The sequence below is a fragment of the Brachycentrus maculatus genome, unplaced genomic scaffold, assembly GCF_059751285.1.
Source record: "Brachycentrus maculatus isolate JH-2025_06_01 unplaced genomic scaffold, ASM5975128v1 h1tg000569l, whole genome shotgun sequence".
Lineage (NCBI taxonomy): Eukaryota > Metazoa > Arthropoda > Insecta > Trichoptera > Brachycentridae > Brachycentrus > Brachycentrus maculatus.
Window position 1 is genome coordinate 5,001 of NW_028281310.1, and position 20,806 is coordinate 25,806.

The 20,806-nt window shown below is 36.7% G+C and overlaps 1 protein-coding gene across 1 annotated transcript in view; it reads left to right on the plus strand.

Moving 5' to 3' along the window:
- Positions 1-18,833, plus strand: part of LOC148301366 (uncharacterized) — a 20,212-nt gene extending 1,379 nt beyond the window's left edge. Inside the window, exons 2-13 of the mRNA XM_088273381.1 lie at positions 351-449; positions 3,418-3,516; positions 7,400-7,498; positions 10,000-10,098; positions 11,057-11,131; positions 12,000-12,158; positions 15,320-15,433; positions 15,533-15,646; positions 16,853-16,981; positions 18,160-18,258; positions 18,435-18,536; positions 18,669-18,833. Of these exons, the coding sequence (XP_088129507.1) occupies positions 351-449; positions 3,418-3,516; positions 7,400-7,498; positions 10,000-10,098; positions 11,057-11,131; positions 12,000-12,158; positions 15,320-15,433; positions 15,533-15,646; positions 16,853-16,981; positions 18,160-18,258; positions 18,435-18,529 (1,181 nt within the window). The 3' untranslated portion in view covers positions 18,530-18,536; positions 18,669-18,833. The remainder of the gene's footprint in view (positions 1-350; positions 450-3,417; positions 3,517-7,399; positions 7,499-9,999; positions 10,099-11,056; positions 11,132-11,999; positions 12,159-15,319; positions 15,434-15,532; positions 15,647-16,852; positions 16,982-18,159; positions 18,259-18,434; positions 18,537-18,668) is intronic.
- Positions 18,834-20,806: the final 1,973 nt, after the last annotated feature.

A 20,806-nucleotide genomic window follows, 5' to 3' on the forward strand; every position in this document is an offset into this window, starting at 1 on the left:
ATGCTTGAAAGGGGTCAGGTTAGGAGTCGAAACTATCGGCGGGTATGCATGAACGTGGAAGAGGCGAAGAGTTTTTGAAGGACAGAGTGGCGTGGCGTTCTATTCTCTCTGGCTACCCCTGCGGGGTGATGGTTAGTTAGTTATTTTTTATTTTATGAAATGATGTGAAGAATGAGTATTTATTTTTGACCTTCCAGTGATTTCGAAATTATCCAAGAAAAAGATAATTAAATGTAAACTATTGGTGACTATAACATACTGGGGAGGTTACTGGGATAGGTAGTGGGGTCCTGCTACATGGTCTCGCGCTGGCCGTACACCCTGTATATACAGTACATCCTCCGTTACAGGGGCCACTGCACTACACAATGCAGCATACAGGGGCCACCTCCCGGTAGTACGGGCACTCCTGCAGGAGGGGGCTGCAGTAGATCTGCAAGATAATGATGGTAAGTGTAACTAGTAGTAGCAGTAGTAATATGCCCAACACGCGCAATGTACATACAGGACACCATGGTATATAGGTTACATGAATCATCACTAACTAGCAGAAACGGAAATATACATTTATTTGCAAACGGCGCATAAAGACCTTTTATATAGTAAATGCTAAACCAACCACTGATTATTTGAGCCTGATAAGTTGCATTTTACAGTTGATAAACACATAAAAAAGTCATTTTGTGACAATCGTTTCGCCTTGTTATGTCAAACGAATGTCACTCGTTACTACCGGTTTCGGAATAATCATATCATCATCGGATCGTATGTAGATTCAAATGAATTTTTTACGGTCTGATATTTGAACGAAAATTAAAAAATTTAAAAAGATTAATAAGACAATTGAATCACAATGTGAATATTTTTAAAAGTGCTTTGTAGTCCAATTTAATTTGCTTTTTATTTACTCAAATAAATACGAGAGTGAAAATCACCAATATTTATTTGAAACCCCCTCACACTGGTCGTTTCGAGCATTTTAGGAGGAAATAAATATTTTCTCCTTCTATATATTTTTATAAATGTATTAATACATCAAAGTATAATTGATAATATAAATTGAACACAAAAAGTGTAATACAGTTAATTTTTACAGCTATAAACATAGGAAAATAACTTAAAATAAAATAGTTGTTTTGGCGAAAATAAGAATTTTGTACTATATTGACATTCATTTGTTACTTACCTTTAGTATATATATTTTAACAAATTACAAAATACCCATGTGACTAAGAATATCTTTATCACGTACTACTATATACATTTTACTAAGTATTCTTTTTTAAACAGAGACAGTTTTTTAAGCAGAAACTTAAAAAACACGTTTTTCATAAACAATGGAAACAGTGCACTTATATAAACATTAATTATACGAAAATTCCGTTTATATTTCACATTCTAAATCGCCTTTTTCGAGAAAAGATGTGTTAATTTGAACTGTTTCTCGTACTTTTAATAAACTAAGTACGTCTTTTGAAAGCAGACCACTATTTTTCCATTGCAGTTTTCGCATACTCGATATTACAGGGTCAGATAAAACCAACAATCTATTTAATAAACCGGTACTGGTATGTACACGGGAAGTTTTTCGAGTATAAATTCCCGAAGTCTTTTCAAATCCTTTTGTCGTAACTCTTGCACGTCTTCCGACAGTTGACCGATAGGTAAAATTAATTTATCAATTACCATACTACCATGCTGGCGTGTTTTTATTTTATTTTATTTTATTTGTTCGGGAATTGTACAGCTTTACAAATAAAAAATGATGTTTTAAGCAATAGTTACATTAACAATAATAAACATAACATTACATTAACAAAAACGTTACGTTAAAAAAGTCAATAAAACAATTCCACATTCAAGTTATAAAACTATAAAAAAACATTCAGAGATTTAAAAAAGGGCATGATATAAAAAAAATAGATTTACCAGGAAGGAGAATGAAAGGTGAGGAATTAATGACAAAATTAATGAGAGTAAAATGTTGTACCATTTATACAGTTCCACAAAGAGTTTTGCTGTTTCATGGGCATATTTGTCAAATTCACTGGTATTTATGTGAAACCCACTTGAGAGTGCACTTAAAACAACTCCGAATCTTTTCATCAAATTTACGTCAATCCCGGTATATCAGCAAACTTTTCAGGGTTGTTAACACCTAAAGCCCGATGCCCTCAAATAAAACGCGCCCAGCGGTGGCGGGTCTGATCTGACCCAGTACAGAAATCGCCTTTTAGGCGTTTTTCTTCGGATTTTTATATTTTATATATTAATCAAAATAGGCTACATAGCAATAGGATAATGTGTCATAAGTTTTGTTTGAGAATTTTCAAGTTTTTGATAGTTTTGAAATTAAATTATCCAAGCGCATCATTTTACATCCAAACGCGATCGTGCGCAGCGGCTCACTAATACTGCGGAGCATGTCGCACGCGCATGTAGCATGGTTGGCAATGAAGCAGTGGTTTTAAACATTTTTATTTTTACTGAATTCAAATAATTTGTGTTTTTAATTTTATAGCTATATTTTAAGTCAACATCATAATAGATACGAATACTAAGTAATTATCTTCAAATAGAAAACGTGGCGGTTAGCTCCAAAAACCACAAAATAATTCTGGGAGTTTGACTTAAGTTCATATTTCAAGATAAATTTTTGTCCATAATGCAATTAAATTAAATTTTAAATACAGTGAAAATGATTAAATTTTCATTGAAAAATATATACGGAATTGCCCAAAATGGTGTAAATATTCATTTAAAGTTCGCAATTTCTTACATAAACATGTTGCGGGTTTTAGAAATTATGAATATAATTTTGTACGAAACCAAATAAAACTAATTTTTGGGTTTAAATTAAATAAAAATATTTATTTTTATAAACAAGTTCGTTAGACATAATATTTATCATAGTTAATTTTAATATTGACCAATAAATTATTACAATAAGTAATAATAAATGTGTTCATTGCGTGTTCTTTAAACGTTTTCCTACAAATGTTCCACCGTACATCTCAGGCATTGAACAGTATACAGAAAGTACAATTTTTATTCCAGCAGGGTTTCAATCTGAAATTACAAACATTCTTACTGACGGGTAGAGAACTTATGCAGAATTAAAATCTTATTAGTATATTATAAATCAGATCCATTTTTTACAAAACGTTAAAAAATAGAGGAAAAAAAAACAATTGATAAATATATTTTATGAATTGTCCTGAGTCCTGGTTCCGACCCTAATGTATGGAAGCGAAACATGGAGTTGGCAAAAGAAGGATGAAAGTAGACTGAATGCACTCGATATGCGATCTCTCAGAATAATGTGCGACAAAAGATAGACGTTCGAATATTGGGGTCCTGCTACATGGCCTCGCGCTGGCCGTACACCCTGTATATACAGTACATCCTCCGTTACAGGGAGAACTGCACTACACCGTGCAGCATATGAGGGCCACCTCCCGGTAGTACGGGCACTCCTGCAGGAGGGGGCTGCACTAGATCTGCAGGATAAAGGAGGTAAGTGTAACTAGTAGTAGCAGTAGTAATATGCCCAACACACGCAATGTACATACAGGACACCATGGTATATAGGTTACATGAATCATCACTAACTAGCAGACTAGCGAGTGTTTTTGCCTAGAATTTTCACTCATGAATTACATGAAATTATAGTAACTTTAAACATAAAGAGTAAATCCACTCACAAGTAGGCATAGGCTATGAAACTTTTAAAGTTGAAGCCTGAGTAGGGACATGATAAACGGTGTTGCATAAGCCGTAGCTAGATTTCAGAGTCACTTGGACGTTAGGTAATTCAAAAAAAAAACTAACTAGCAGAAACGGAAATATACATTTATTTGCAAACGGTGCATAAAGACCTTTTATGTAGTAAATGCTAAACCAACCACTGATTATTTGAGCCTGATAAGTTGCATTTTACAGTTGGTAAACACATAAAAAAGTCATTTTGTGACAATCGTTTCGCCTTGTTATGTCAAACGAATGTCATTCGTTACTACCGGTTTCGGAATAATCATATCATCATCAGATCGTATGTAGATTCAAATGAAATTTTACGGTCTGATATTTGAACGAAAATTGAAAATTTTAAAAAGATTAATAAGACAATTGAATCACAATGTGAATATTTTTAAAAGTGCTTTGTAGTCCAATTTAATTTGATTTTTATTTACTCAAATAAATATGAAAGTGAAAATCACCAATATTTATTTGAAACCCCCTCACACTGGTCGTTTCGAGCATTTTAGGAGGAAATAAATATTTTCTCCTTCTATATATTTTTATAAACGTATCAATACATCAAAATATAATTGATAATATAAATTGAACACAAAAAGTGTAATACAGTTAATTTTTACAGCTATAAACATAGGAAATTAACTTAAAATAAAATAGTTGTTTTAGCGAAAATAAGAATTTTGTACTATTTTGACATTCATTTGTTACTTACCTTTAGTATATATATTTTAACATATTACAAAATACCCATGTGACTAAGAATATCTTTATCACGTACTATATACATTTTACTAAGTATTCTTTTTTAAACAGAGACAGTTTTTTAAGCAGAAACTTAAAAAACACGTTCTTCATAAACAATGGAAACAGTGCACTTATATAAACATTAATTATACGAAAATTCCGTTTATATTTCACATTCTAAATCGCCTTCTTCGAGAAAAGATGTGTTAATTTGAACTGTTTCTCGTACTTTTAATAAACTAAGTACGTCTTTTGAAAGCAGACCACTATTTTTCCATTGCAGTTTTCGCATACTCGATATTACAGGGTCAGATAAAACCGACAATCTATTTAATAAATCGGTATTGGTATGTACACGAGAAGTTTTTCGAGTATAAATTCCCGAAGTCTTTTCAAATCCTTTTGTCGTAACTCTTGCACGTCTTCCGACAGTTGACCGATAGGTAAAATTAATTTATCAATTACCATACTACCATGCTGGCGTGTTTTTATTTTATTTTATTTTATTTGTTCGGGAATTGTACAGCTTTACAAATAAAAATGATGTATTAAACAATAGTAACATTAACAATAATAATCATTACATTACATTAACAAAAACGTTACGTTAAAAAAGTCAATAAAACAATTCCACATTCAAGTTATAAAACTATTAAAAAACCTTCAGAGATTTAAAAAAAAGGGCATGATATAAAATAATAGATTTACCAGGAAGGAGAATGAAAGGTGAGGAAGTAATGACAAAATTAATGAGAGTAAAATGTTGTACCATTTATACAGTTCCACAAAGAGTTTTGCTGTTTCATGGGCATATTTGTCAAATTCACTGGTATTTATGTGAAACCCACTTAAGAGTGCACTTAAAACAACTCCAAATATTTTCATCAAATTTACGTCAATCCCGGTATATCAGCAAACTTTTTAGGGTCGTTAAAAAACGTCTAGCAGTATTTCCATCGTTACTGTTCCCTCCACCTTGTTTTGGAACATCTACTACTAGACCCATTTCAGAATATAACCTCGAAGTTATCGTTTGTTTTCTCCTGGCTTAATTATCTTTACCTTCTTTACCTCGTGCTTGCCATTTATTTCTAAGCGATATGCAATATGTAAAAGTCGATAATCCGAACTCCAGTATGCAGGATTACATGGCCTTGCAATCACATTCGTTATATCCTAACTTGCTAAGAATGTAAGTCAGTAGTTGTTTATTACATTTCCTAGGTGAAAATTTTGACATATTGTTCGGGTTTATCATTTAAAATAACTCATTGCGAGTTATGACTACTCTCCCATCAGAACGACCCGCTCGGCTACCTGGAAGTAACCGAAGAAATATTACATTTTCTAATCGTTCGGTGGGTCTCGGTGTCTAAATTTTATATATTTGATAAAAAAATAGTTAAAAAATAATATAGAGAAGTATCCGCACATAACTTTGATGAACTTTTTTCTAATCTCTAAATGAATGTGATCCAAAAAAAGAAAATTAAATAAAATATACTCCTTATTGTTAGGTCGATTTTAAAACATTTTATTAACATTTATAAAACAAGAAATCTAAGTTTATAATAGTACATACCTTCAACAACAATATCCATTTAGAAAAAAAATACTTTTATGACTAGAAATAATTATACAGATCCGAACACTTTGACCTTTTAAATAACAATGCCAAAGAAAAATTTGGTAAATCACTTTTGCTTCGCTTTGTAACGTTGCCAAAAATCACCAATAACATCATTATCAATTTTGACATTCACATTTTATACATTGATATGTTTTTAATAATAGAGATTTTTATATGATTTTATTAACGATGTTGAAAAAATATGTATTTCCTCCTAAATCGGTCCAAACGACCGGTGTGCCCCTTGGGAATCGAACCCGGGTCCTCCAGCAGGGTAGCCAAACGCGCTGACCACTACACTACGGAGGTGTCCTTTGTGGACATTTCAATTATATTTGAACAAAATTAGGTTGTATGTATTTTATAATTTCATGTAATAATAAATGACTTCATTGCGTGTTCTTCAAACGTTTTCCTACAAATGTTCCACCGTATATCTCAGTCATTGAACAGTATACAGAAAGTACAATTTTTATTCCAGCAGGGTTACAATTTGAAATTAACGAACATTCTTACTGACGGGTAGAGAACTTATGCAGAATGAAAATCTTATTAGTGTATTATAATTCAGATCTATAATTTTATGAATTGTCCTGAGTCCTGGTTCCGACCCTAATGTATGGAAGCGAAACATGGAGTTGGCAAAAGAAGGATGAAAGTAGACTGAATGCACTCGAAATGCGATCTCTCAGAATAATGTGCGACAAAAGATAGATGTTCGAATAGTGAAATGAGGAAGGAATGCAAAGCTGAGACAAGCATTATCGATAAAATTATGAAAGGCGTGTTGAGATGGTTTGGACATGTGGAACGAATGAGTGAGGAAAGAACGGTAAAACAAATTTACGAGGCGAATGTAATTGGATAAAGGAGTAGAGGAAGACCGAGAAAAACTTGGCACAATCGAGTATGCCAAATGCTTGAAAGGGGTCAGGTTAGGAGTCGAAACTATCGGCGGGTATGCATGAACGTGGAAGAGGCGAAGAGTTTTTGAAGGACAGAGTGGCGTGGCGTTCTATTCTCTCTGGCTACCCCTGCGGGGTGATGGTTAGTTAGTTATTTTTTATTTTATGAAATGATGTGAAGAATGAGTATTTATTTTTGACCTTCCAGTGATTTCGAAATTATCCAAGAAAAAGATAATTAAATGTAAACTATTGGTGACTATAACATACTGGGGAGGTTACTGGGATAGGTAGTGGGGTCCTGCTACATGGCCTCGCGCTGGCCGTACACCCTGTATATACAGTACATCCTCCGTTACAGGGAGAACTGCACTACACCGTGCAGCATGGGGGGGCCACCTCCCGGTAGTACGGGCACTCCTGCAGGCGGGGGCTGCACTAGATCTGAAAGCTAAGTGGGGTAAGTGTAACTAGTAGTGGCAGTAGTAATATGCCCAACACACGCAATGTACATACAGGACACCATGGTATATAGGTTACATGAATCATCACTAACTAGCAGAAACGGAAATATACATTTATTTGCAAACGGCGCATAAAGACCTTTTATATAGTAAATGCTAAACCAACCACTGATTATTTGAGCCTGATAAGTTGCATTTTACAGTTGATAAACACATAAAAAAGTCATTTTGTGACAATCGTTTCGCCTTGTTATGTCAAACGAATGTCACTCGTTACTACCGGTTTCGGAATAATCATATCATCATCGGATCGTATGTAGATTCAAATGAATTTTTTACGGTCTGATATTTGAACGAAAATTAAAAAATTTAAAAAGATTAATAAGACAATTGAATCACAATGTGAATATTTTTAAAAGTGCTTTGTAGTCCAATTTAATTTGCTTTTTATTTACTCAAATAAATACGAGAGTGAAAATCACCAATATTTATTTGAAACCCCCTCACACTGGTCGTTTCGAGCATTTTAGGAGGAAATAAATATTTTCTCCTTCTATATATTTTTATAAATGTATTAATACATCAAAGTATAATTGATAATATAAATTGAACACAAAAAGTGTAATACAGTTAATTTTTACAGCTATAAACATAGGAAAATAACTTAAAATAAAATAGTTGTTTTGGCGAAAATAAGAATTTTGTACTATATTGACATTCATTTGTTACTTACCTTTAGTATATATATTTTAACAAATTACAAAATACCCATGTGACTAAGAATATCTTTATCACGTACTACTATATACATTTTACTAAGTATTCTTTTTTAAACAGAGACAGTTTTTTAAGCAGAAACTTAAAAAACACGTTTTTCATAAACAATGGAAACAGTGCACTTATATAAACATTAATTATACGAAAATTCCGTTTATATTTCACATTCTAAATCGCCTTTTTCGAGAAAAGATGTGTTAATTTGAACTGTTTCTCGTACTTTTAATAAACTAAGTACGTCTTTTGAAAGCAGACCACTATTTTTCCATTGCAGTTTTCGCATACTCGATATTACAGGGTCAGATAAAACCAACAATCTATTTAATAAACCGGTACTGGTATGTACACGGGAAGTTTTTCGAGTATAAATTCCCGAAGTCTTTTCAAATCCTTTTGTCGTAACTCTTGCACGTCTTCCGACAGTTGACCGATAGGTAAAATTAATTTATCAATTACCATACTACCATGCTGGCGTGTTTTTATTTTATTTTATTTTATTTGTTCGGGAATTGTACAGCTTTACAAATAAAAAATGATGTTTTAAGCAATAGTTACATTAACAATAATAAACAAAACATTACATTAACAAAAACGTTACGTTAAAAAAGTCAATAAAACAATTCCACATTCAAGTTATAAAACTATAAAAAAACATTCAGAGATTTAAAAAAGGGCATGATATAAAAAAAATAGATTTACCAGGAAGGAGAATGAAAGGTGAGGAATTAATGACAAAATTAATGAGAGTAAAATGTTGTACCATTTATACAGTGGACATTTCAATTATATTTGAAAAAAATTAGGTTGTATGTATTTTATAATTTCATGTAATAATAAATGACTTCATTGCGTGTTCTTCAAACGTTTTCCTACAAATGTTCCACCGTATATCTCAGTCATTGAACAGAATACAGAAAGTACAATTTTTATTCCAGCAGGGTTACAATTTGAAATTAACGAACATTCTTACTGACGGGTAGAGAACTTATGCAGAATGAAAATCTTATTATTATATTATAATTCAGATCTATAATTTTATGAATTGTCCTGAGTCCTGGTTCCGACCTTAATGTATGGAAGCGAAACATGGAGTTGGCAAAAGAAGGATGAAAGTAGACTGAATGCACTCGAAATGCGATCTCTCAGAATAATGTGCGACAAAAGATAGATGTTCGAATAGTGAAATGAGGAAGGAATACAAAGCTGAGACAAGCATTATCGATAAAATTATGAAAGGCGTGTTGAGATGGTTTGGACATGTGGAACGAATGAGTGAGGAAAGAACGGTAAAACAAATTTACGAGGCGAATGTAATTGGATAAAGGAGTAGAGGAAGACCGAGAAAAACTTGGCACAATCGAGTATGCCAAATGCTTGAAAGGGGTCAGGTTAGGAGTCGAAACTATCGGCGGGTATGCATGAACGTGGAAGAGGCGAAGAGTTTTTGAAGGACAGAGTGGCGTGGCGTTCTATTCTCTCTGGCTACCCCTGCGGGGTGATGGTTAGTTAGTTATTTTTTATTTTATGAAATGATGTGAAGAATGAGTATTTATTTTTGACCTTCCAGTGATTTCGAAATTATCCAAGAAAAAGATAATTAAATGTAAACTATTGGTGACTATAACATACTGGGGAGGTTACTGGGATAGGTAGTGGGGTCCTGCTACATGGCCTCGCGCTGGCCGTACACCCTGTATATACAGTACATCCTCCGTTACAGGGAGAACTGCACTACACCGTGCAGCATGGGGGGGCCACCTCCCGGTAGTACGGGCACTCCTGCAGGCGGGGGCTGCACTAGATCTGAAAGCTAAGTGGGGTAAGTGTAACTAGTAGTGGCAGTAGTAATATGCCCAACACACGCAATGTACATACAGGACACCATGGTATATAGGTTACATGAATCATCACTAACTAGCAGAAACGGAAATATACATTTATTTGCAAACGGCGCATAAAGACCTTTTATATAGTAAATGCTAAACCAACCACTGATTATTTGAGCCTACTTAGTTGCATTTTAGAGTTGAAAAACACATAAAAAAGTTATTTTGTGACAATTATTTAGCCTTGTTATGTCATTTTCAAACGAATGTCACTCGTTACTACCGGTTTCGGTATAATCATACCATCATCAGGTCGTGCGTAGATTTAAATGAAATCGTTACGGTCTGACATTTGTACAAAAATGAAAATTTTGAAAGAGAGAAAGAAGACGATTGAATCACAATGGAAGTATATTTAAAAGTGCTTTGTAGTCCAATTTAATTTGGTGTATATTAACTCAAATTTTTGGAACTCCCGCGCATATATATACACCGACCTCGTGTAGCAGACATATGAGTTCACAACTGGCATCAAGGAAAACTTTTATTAACGCATTGACTACGGAGTGCCCTTTTTTGCATTTCAGTAGGTACCTTCAACTTCACATACAAAAAACACGTCGTAGACTTGTGATTTCTTTCGTCATATTTGCTTCGTTGCGTAGCGGATAGGTGTGAATATAGTAAAAACATTCACGGATGGGAACATTGGTACACGAGTATAATAAATTCAATATAAAAATCCAGTTTCCGCTTAGCGCTGGTTCAAAATGGCACATTGTTCATATTACCCATTATGTTATGTATGTACTTACACGATTCAATGTCTGCCAGTGAACAAGTCATTTCTGTCTTTCTACCTTCATTCCGCACCAAGATGCCGAGGGTATCCAGGCTTAATGTACAAGCTCCGCTCTTGTGAAACTATCATATAATTTTCAATGTTTTTAGGTAAAACACCACTCGACCTGGCAAGAAGTTCTGGTTTCAAGGAAGTAGTAGCTTGTCTGGAGTTGGAAATAGGCAGTAAGTATAAGCCAATAAATGTATTCAGTTAAGCATTTCCTGCCAACTATACACATTCCCTTAAGTATACCCAAAATAGGTACCTACTTGAATCTAGTCTAATACATTTAATATGTGTGCGCGCTACAAAATAAAACATAAAAAGTAAATACCGTTCCCGAAAATGAGGCGATGTTTTACAGGAAATAAGTAGAGGACTCTTCCTAATATCTGCTGGACTGAACGTGTTATGGATATACCTGATGTTGTATCATGCAAAGAATGCGTAATCAAGATCTATAGGCATGTGTAATCTAGTGCTATTATTCTTCTTCTGCCAACCCAACGGTGCATAGGGCACAGCATTATAAATACGCAGTGTTATATTGATCAGTGTTTACACATGAAGGAAAAGTGATTAGCCCTTCGCTTCAGGTACCTCCAGGGTAATATTTAATAAATATAAGAATGAAAAAATCACTAACATATAATTTTTAACTGGTAATCAAACCCGGGACCTCCAGAACGGTAGCTAAGCGTGCTGACCATTACACTACGGAGGCGGAGTATAGTTTTTTAGGAATGTAAAATCTAGTTGTATAAGACTGCGAAATCTACGTCTATAGGAATATGTAATCTAGTTCCAAAGGAATGTGTAAACAAGTTCTATAAGAATGGAAACTCTAGTGCTATTCTTCTCCTTCTGACCCGTTGAAATAAATGAAGAAAGTTGAGACATAAAAATGTCCAGAGTTTGAGCTTCGATCCAACGTATGCTCCATATTTTTCATTTCCATCTTCTCTTCCTTACGAACGGACTTCTCTCCAAACTGCGGACGTGTGGCTTAGTTGGCGATCCCACTATACCGACTTACTATTTGTTCCTCAGAACGGGAGGTGTTGCAAGACACTGCACCATTGGAGCAGAAAGTTAAAGAGCTGGAGGACGCCCTGACTGCCCTTGCCGCTCCTAGCAGCTTCGCTCTGTCCCTGGAAAGAGTGCAAGCTGAACACGCCAAAACCCTCCAGCAACACCGCCAAGACACGGGTACTGATTCTCAATCTTCATAAATAAGTTAACATTTTTTTTGGGGGTCAAGGGATCTTGCATCTCTCATGTCACTGCGACCATATTATGTCTATTGTGACTTCCCTCTGTTTTTCAGCTCACTGCCAAGACCTACATGAGTCATGTAACTCACGACCTATCTTAGTGGAAGGAGCTTCACGTTCTCGGAGTCCAGTAGAGGTCCTCCAAGGATGTGACTTCGTTTGTGAAGGAGTGCGTCACAATTGTAAAGAATGTGGATTGCATACAAAATCTGCATACTGGGGAGTCATAAAGTGAGATTTTCGTCATGTGTTTCCTCAGTCTGCAGTGTCCTGTCAAGGTCCTGATTAGGATCCTAATTTGTTTTTTCGCTAAGCTTTAGAGCTTCTGTGGTGAATTTCCGCGAGTATCCTGTGATCAGTTCCTTTGCGCGTTTCATCCCTGAGCTATTGGACCAGATTTCTTGGCTCTTGTCCATGGCCCAGTTTTTTAGTTTAAACTTGATAGTGCTGAGTGTCAGTCCACATATGGGTTCAGGGCCCATTGGTGGCCTCAGCACCAGTTCTTGCAAGTTTATCGGCAACCTCGTTGCCCTTGACACCACAATGCCCGGGCACCCAAACCAGCCTTACCGCGTTTCTCTCGCCCAGGCGGTTTAGAGCCTCTATGTATTCATGGGTTAGTTTTGATCTTATCTCAACGGAGCCTAGAGCCTTAAGCGCCGCCTGGCTGCCCGAGAGGATGGAGATCTTTTTGTTATAGTATGATCGGTATAGGTTAATGTGGGAGCACTACATGATTGAGCTCATTTGAGCCTGAAAAACATTGGCATATTCTCCCAGACAAGTTGATTTTTTCTGTCTGCGGTGGACGCCAAAGATTCCAGAGCCTGCCCGACCATCTTTTTTCGATCCATCCGTATACCATACAATGTCTCCACTTCAAAAGGTGTAGGGATCATTCTCTCGCCTTGTCTCCTTTTCGAGTATGTCAGTTGTGAAGTGTTTGACAAAGCTGTGAGTCACATTCATGGTATCTAATGGCATATCCATGATGGGAGCTTTGTGTAGATCTGAGTGTAATCCTTTAATTACACTGGATCGCCAGTCTCTCTTGCCACCCACACTCGCCCGTAGCAATGCCATGCGAGCCTCCATTTGCACGTGTATGTGTAAGACTCAGGCTTAACATCGCCTCCAGAGCGTTTGTGGGTGTATTGGACATGGCACCCGTTGTGAGAAGACATGCAAGTGTCTGAATCTTGTTCAGGGCATTTATGCGTGTCTTCTGCTGAGTTTTCTTGTGCTATGCAACACAGCCATAGGTGATTATTGGTTTGACCATGGCCGTGTAGAGCCAAAGGGCTTGCCTTGGTTGAAGACCCCATTTCAACCCAGCTACCCGAAAGTTTGTACCTAGAGCAATTTTCGTTTTCTTGGCTTCTTTGGAAAATGTTATAGTTTTCCCAAATAGAGCCAGTGCCTTAAGCTCATCCAGCTTCTTTTTATTGGTAAAGGGGACTATAACAGTTTTGTTAGCGTTCGCCTTTACACCAGTTTTCCTCTATTTTTAGGGCTTTTTGTATTTGGCTGGATGCGGTGCCTTGGATATAACAGAATTGACAACACCCCTTCTTGCGGGCATCATCTAGCTATTCGAGCAGCTAAAGTTTTGTCTAAGAGTGTTGTCTTGTATATCTCCACGCAAAGCTTGCTCTGAAGATTTAAATTATTACTGGCAGAATATTTTTTTCCCTTGCTGCAGTAAGGCTGGGAAAATGCCATCCTCCCCTTCAGATTTGTATGGTTGAAAGCTACTAGGCCCATGAAACCTGATGGGGTCTGAAAATCTCTGACGCTCTCCTCAAGTCCACAATGTCCGGTTTGGACTTTTTTGTAGTTTGGGCCTGTGGATTGTCAGATTCAGAGGTTGTATCCGAGCCTGGGAAGTGAACCTGCGCCATTAGCCTCAGGGTCTCCTCTATGCTCTCGGTAAAGGTCCCGTCGGGTTTCTTCAATAGACCCAGATAGGATTTTTGATGATATCTTGTGGATCTTGGCTTCATGCGAGGGACCGTTAATCCCTTCGCAGAACGTCCTCCAAGATATCATTTTGGCCTTCCTTAGTTCTCTATTGAATTTTGTGAGGGCCTGTTTATAAGAATCCCAATCTCCATTGCATCTAGCTCTATTAAAGAGTTTTCGGGATTCTTTTCTTAGGGACTATCTGTTTGGGCATGTCTCGCTCATTAATTGCTCGAAGGCATGCCCCCTTGTAGGGTTTCAGACTCTCGACACACCTGACCAATCATGCTCTGCTGCGTTCATTGCCGCAGATCACGACGGGTGATATCCGTTGCCCGAGATTTCATCCACCTTTTTGGGGATTAAGTCCGCGATCAGCCTCATCTCCTCCTCGTTCAGGTTCCTTTCGATATCCTGAATGCCCACTTTGATTGAGCATGTCATATCTCTGAAGCTAGGACCTGTGTTATCGCCTTGATTCATGACTTTGTTTGCCTTCGGAGACTGCTCCATGGAGCGGGGCTTTTTGCAGGCCCTCTTTTCCTTAGGTGGGTTCACTGAAGCGGACACAACAGACTTTTTGCAGAAATTCAGTGCCTCTTCTCGCCTCCTGCCCTCCGTAACAAGTCTGCTGAGTCGTCGTTTTGCTACTCCCGATAGATAGGGCCTGGTGAGCCTCTTATCTTCCGGTTGCAGCGAGTGGACAGGTGGCTGAAGGTCCCCTGTAACTATGGACGCGGAGGTACCATGTGCATCCTCCGTGTTCATTGCTTCCTTCTCTGGGGAGGTGCCGGATGCATCCTCCAGAGCCAATTCTTTAGTTTTTTTGATGATTTCTTTATTCATTTTGGTCCCACGAGAAGCTAGGGAAAGTGGTCCGCCCCTACAGAGCCCCGCATGTAAGGATAAAATCACCCTGAGGTCGCCCGGTACCTCCCCGTTAGTCACGCATCTATCGGCACGGATTGTTTGACACCTTAGATTGGGGTCTGTTCTTAGAAGCCACCAAAGCGGCGACAAGCCCCCCTACCACGGCAAGGTGACAGACAGTAGGGAGGATAAGTCAACATACACGAAGACAGCTTTCCAACCTTGAGACGAGAGATGACACGTGACTTACTATTTGATCCTCAGAACGCAAGACGGCCGAGTTGGAGCAGAAAGTTAAGGAGCTGGAGGACGCCCAGACTGCCCGAGCCAGCCCCGCCCCGTCCCTGGAAACTCTGCAGCAACTCCGCCAAGACACGGGTAAAGATTCAGAATCTTCATTAATAAATTGACTCACACGAAAACAGCTTTCCAACTTGCAGACGACAGATGACAAGTGCCTTACTATTTGATCCTCAGAACGCAAGACGGCCGAGTTGGAGCAGAAAGTTAAAGAGCTGGAGGACGCCCTGACTGCCCGAGCCGGCCCCGCCCCGTCCCTGGAAACCCTGCAGCAACACCACCAAGACACGGGTACTGAGTCTTGTTGTTAAGTGCGAGAAACTAAATCATCACTTTTACAAACATGATGGACAAATATCCTACTCTACATCGGATTGTGTGATTTGATCATCTCAGTTTAAAGTATAACTGGATTTAACATAAAAACTCCTAGTTTCAGGAGAGCATCCTCTCAAAACCTAATTGAATGCAGAAACGTTTTTGACTTGAAACGATTGTGACCAAACCCAGTACAAATAAAACAGTTTATTTTTTTATCTTATGTTGGTCAGAAATGAAAAACAGTTATATGATCATAAATTATTTTAGTTATTAACAAAACCGACTGTCAAAATGACATATGTGACGAATTAAAGCATTGAAAAAGTGCAAGAAATATAGAGATATTCCAATCGAAATATAAGATATCGTCGTTGAGAATTGTATTTCGCATGATGATATAGGGCTGCGTTTACATTGATTATAGCTTACCAGGTAATTGTTAACCTATTCGCATATCAGTTTTTTCAAAACATGAATACAAAGACACTAATTGAATGTATCCCGCAAGTAAGAAAGTTGCCCCGCCCGGAGGGGAGGTGATATGGTTTGTCAAACAATGGGGCGCTAATACATATTTTGCACCTGATAAAACGAGAGCAAACATAGAAATATTCTTTAAATGCAGAAACAGGTAACGCGCACTAAACAGATGTTTGTGGAACAAAACAGGCCGACCAATCACAACGCTCGCGTTCTTGAGGCGTCGACGGCGCCGGCGTTCAAATACAACCGAGTTATAAAAATAAAATAACTCATAAAATTATAACTTTCTCTGTTATACCAATAAATATAAAATAACACAATAAAAATTTACACCTGGAGAGTAAAGTTTTGATTTCTAACTGATTTTAGTTGATATTTCACTCAAAAAGATAATTCTATCCTTACAGGGACATCTTTGGTCAAGTATCGTCAGTAAATTTGTATTTAAATTATAAAAAATAATGTATTACAAAAAGCTTTCTTTACTGATTAGTAGATATCATACGAAAGTATCTTTATAATATGAACTACCAAGGATGGGGGCGCGGCTTACGGATTGCCGAATACGGGCAATAGTAGACTTTCCTAGAATCTGTTGTGGTACTGAATAGTGACAAGTGGGAACATTTACCTACGCCTTGAGGTTTTACTGTAACAAGTTACTTACTTCAATAAATCTATTAATCTCCCCAGGTGGAGCATATGGACAGCACAAGGCGCCTCCGAAGAAGGATAAAACTAAGAAACAGGCCCCGACAACGAGCAGCCGCCATTCTGTCCCAACTGCTCCTAATAGGGCGACAGGAAAAGGGGGAGGTAAAGGTAAACAACCATCAACTGCTTCTCCGCATGGGTAGGCAGAGAGAATAACACGCTTCACCAAACTTATGCACTGTTATATGGATCGTTAATCACAAGAAGGAAAGGTGATCAGCCCTGCGCTTCAGTATTAGGGATATTGAGTGAAACGTTACTCTAATTTATTGTGTCCCTTCGGGAATCGAACCCGAAACCTCCAATGCCGTAGCCAAGACGCGCTACGGTAGAGGATCAAAAATGATAAAATCCATCGGAAGTCATTTATTTATCATAGATAGAATGGACAATGTCACGCCGCTATCACTGGAACCAGCCAGTGTAAATGTGAGCCCTGTAGTACTCGGACTTCCATATTAGCATCTCGGTAGAATCTTATCGTGACCCGAGTGGATGATGATATCTCTAGCCAAGTTAGCAATAAAACGACACTCGGTTTCTTACTATATATTATACATAATGTACATAGAACTAAAAGATCCATAACGCAGTAACACATCAAACAAAATGTAACATACCTACTCGTATACCTCTTTTGGTCGAAAGAACATTGATTATTATGCACTAAAGTTACACAACCTGCTTCCATTATCTCTAAAGTCACTAAACTTATAAAAGCACTATTCATAAGTTGATAACGGAAGTGGGCAGATAGAAATAGATCGCATCATTCGGACATGGCGCATTTGATTGTATGCACAATTTTCTCACATTACATTTTATTAAAAAAAAAATTGTAAAATATGCCCTCGCCACGGGAAAACTTAGTATGTTGTAATTTTTTATGTGAAACTTTGTATGATGAAATAAATAGTAAAATCTCTAGCCAAAGTGATATAAAGGGCTATCACACGAAGAACCCTCGACTGAGAGAATTCCAAACGAAGATATTAGGCGGACCTGTGAGACCGAACGTGTCGTGCTTTGGAGTAGAGAAAGAATAACATATGGAGAGACCATGTCAAAAGGTTGGATCAATCACGGATCCCATGCGTTGCGGATAGCGAGATACCACCGGGTCACCCCCTTCCCGGAAGACTATCAAAGAGATGGAAGGATAGCTGGGCGCCAACGTCTCAGGAGGAGTCACGTTCCTGAAAAATTGGATCTCCAGATCTAATACTAGAAACAGATGAAGAAGGTTTTATATGTTTATTCTCTTTAGCAGGTATTTTCTTTAGCAGGTATTTCTCCACTAATGGTAGCTGCCAAAGATGGAAACTTGGATGCAGTCAACATATTATTGGCAGCGGGGGCTCCAATTGACCAAGTTGATTCAAAGGGTAAGCTATACTTTTATTAACTGATGTATGTCCTCGGTTATAGCTCCGACTGCAGTGTTGTATGTCTTCGGCTACTAGTGTGAGTGCACTGTTACACATCCCCGGATGCAGGTCTGAGTGCCTGGTGTATCCTCAGCTTACACATCTGACTGCACTGATGTATGCCTCGGTTACAGGTCGCACAGCCCTGGTTTATGCGGTCCAAGGGGGTCACCTGGATGTGATGAAGGTCCTGATAGACGCAGGAGCGGATTTGAAATCAGAGAAGTAAAAATTAGGTTCGTAACTTTACACTCATCTATTTACAGTGAAACTTCTGTATGGATATTCAGTGTTAGTATTGGAATACGCATATAACATGTGATATTTGACTATATTTTCATAAAACACAAGTATTTGTCTGTTTTCAGCAAAATGAGCAGTTCCCTCGTTCTTCTCGCGCCGCACCACCTACCACCGCAACATTAGCCCGAGTCAGTTCTAACTGGATCCCGATTTATTTTGCCCAGATTGCTACGATAACATCCGACTACATCCAGCTGTATTTCACAGTAATAAAGCGGATTTAAAAACTCTATATCTTTTTTAACTTAACTAACTAACTAACCATCACACCACTTTGTCTTTGCAAACATTCTTCGCCTCCTCCACGTTCATGCATCTCCTCATATATACCCGCCGATTGTTACGACTCCTAACCTGACCACTTTCAAGTATTTGGCATACCTGATCGTGCCATGTTTTTCTCGGTCTTCCTCTGCTCCTTTTTCCAATTAAATTCGCCTCATTAATTTGTTTTACCGTTCTTTCCTCACTCATTCGTTCTACATGTCCAAACCATCTCAACACACCATTCTTAATTTTATCGGTAATGTTATCTTTTTCGATAATTTTCTTTTTTAACTTGACGGAATAAAATAATGAACCACATAACCCCTAGTACTCTCCGCCATAGCTACCGTTTGAACTCTCGGGGCTTATCTGTATATACTCAATGCAGCTACGCGTGCATACGAGGTGCCCACATAGTTACCGATTGACACTCGGGGCATATCTGTACACACTAAGCATGCATGCAAGGTGCCCATATGGTTACTGTATGAACACTTGGTGCATATCTGAATGCACTCAATGCAGCTACGCGTGCACACGAGGTGCCCACATGGTTACCGATTGACACTCGGGGCACATCTGTACACACTAAACATGCATTCAAGATGCCCATATGATTACTGTATGAACACTCGGTACATATCTGAATGCAGCTGTGTTGCCAGTTTCCCAACTGTATATATATATGTATATATATATATATATATATATATATATATATATATATATATATATATATATATATATATATATATATATATATATATATATATATATATATATATATATATATATATATATATATATATATATATATATATATATATATATATATATATATATATATATATATATATTTATATATATATATATATATATATATATATATATATATATATATATATATATATATATATATATATATATTTATATATATATATATATATATATATATATATATATATATATATATATATATATATATATATATATATATATATATATATATATATATATATATATATATGTATATATATATATATATATTTATATATATATAAATATATATATATATATATTTATATATATATTTATATATATATATATATATATATATATATATATATATATATATATATATATATATATATATATATATATATATATATATATATATATATATATATATATAAAAATGTATATATAAATATATAAAGGATAAAGAGAATATGGAAGGGGCTCTAACAGGGCTTACATATACTGTATCCTTTTATCGATAATGCTTATCTCAGCTTTGGATTCCTTCCTTATTTTACTATTCGCACATCTATCATACATCGTTTTGTCACACATTCTTCTGAGAGATCGCATTTCGACTGCATTCAGTCTACTTTCATCCTTCTTCTCCCAGTGTTATCGCATTTATTTAAATAAAAGGACTTACTTTAAGAACAGCATTTTTTCATTTTTACTCTGGCCACCCAATCTACATTATAACGGCCATACGCCACCGAAAACCAGCCAGAATTAAAAAAGCAACCTGCTATAATGGTTTTTCACCCATTTTGGGTGTTAAGGCCAGTGTCGAGCTATTTTTTATTTACACTTTTTACATATGACTTTCAAGTGTTAGTATTCCTGTAAGTGGGGTTAGTTTTATTAGTATTATTAGTTTCATATTATTTTTTGACATCTCATCAAAGATAAAGAAGAATATGGAAGTCTGGGCATTTACGGGGCTGACGACCGTCATAGGCTGGTTTAAGTGATCACTTTACACACGTGTAACATTCACCAATTCTACCCATTATTGACAACCACACTCCTCAAATTCTTGGAAGTTCTATATATATGAACCAATTTAGAAACCTTGTTCTTGAATCACTAGAACTTAACTAGAGACATCTATTGGTGAGATGTAAAGAAGCTCATTTAC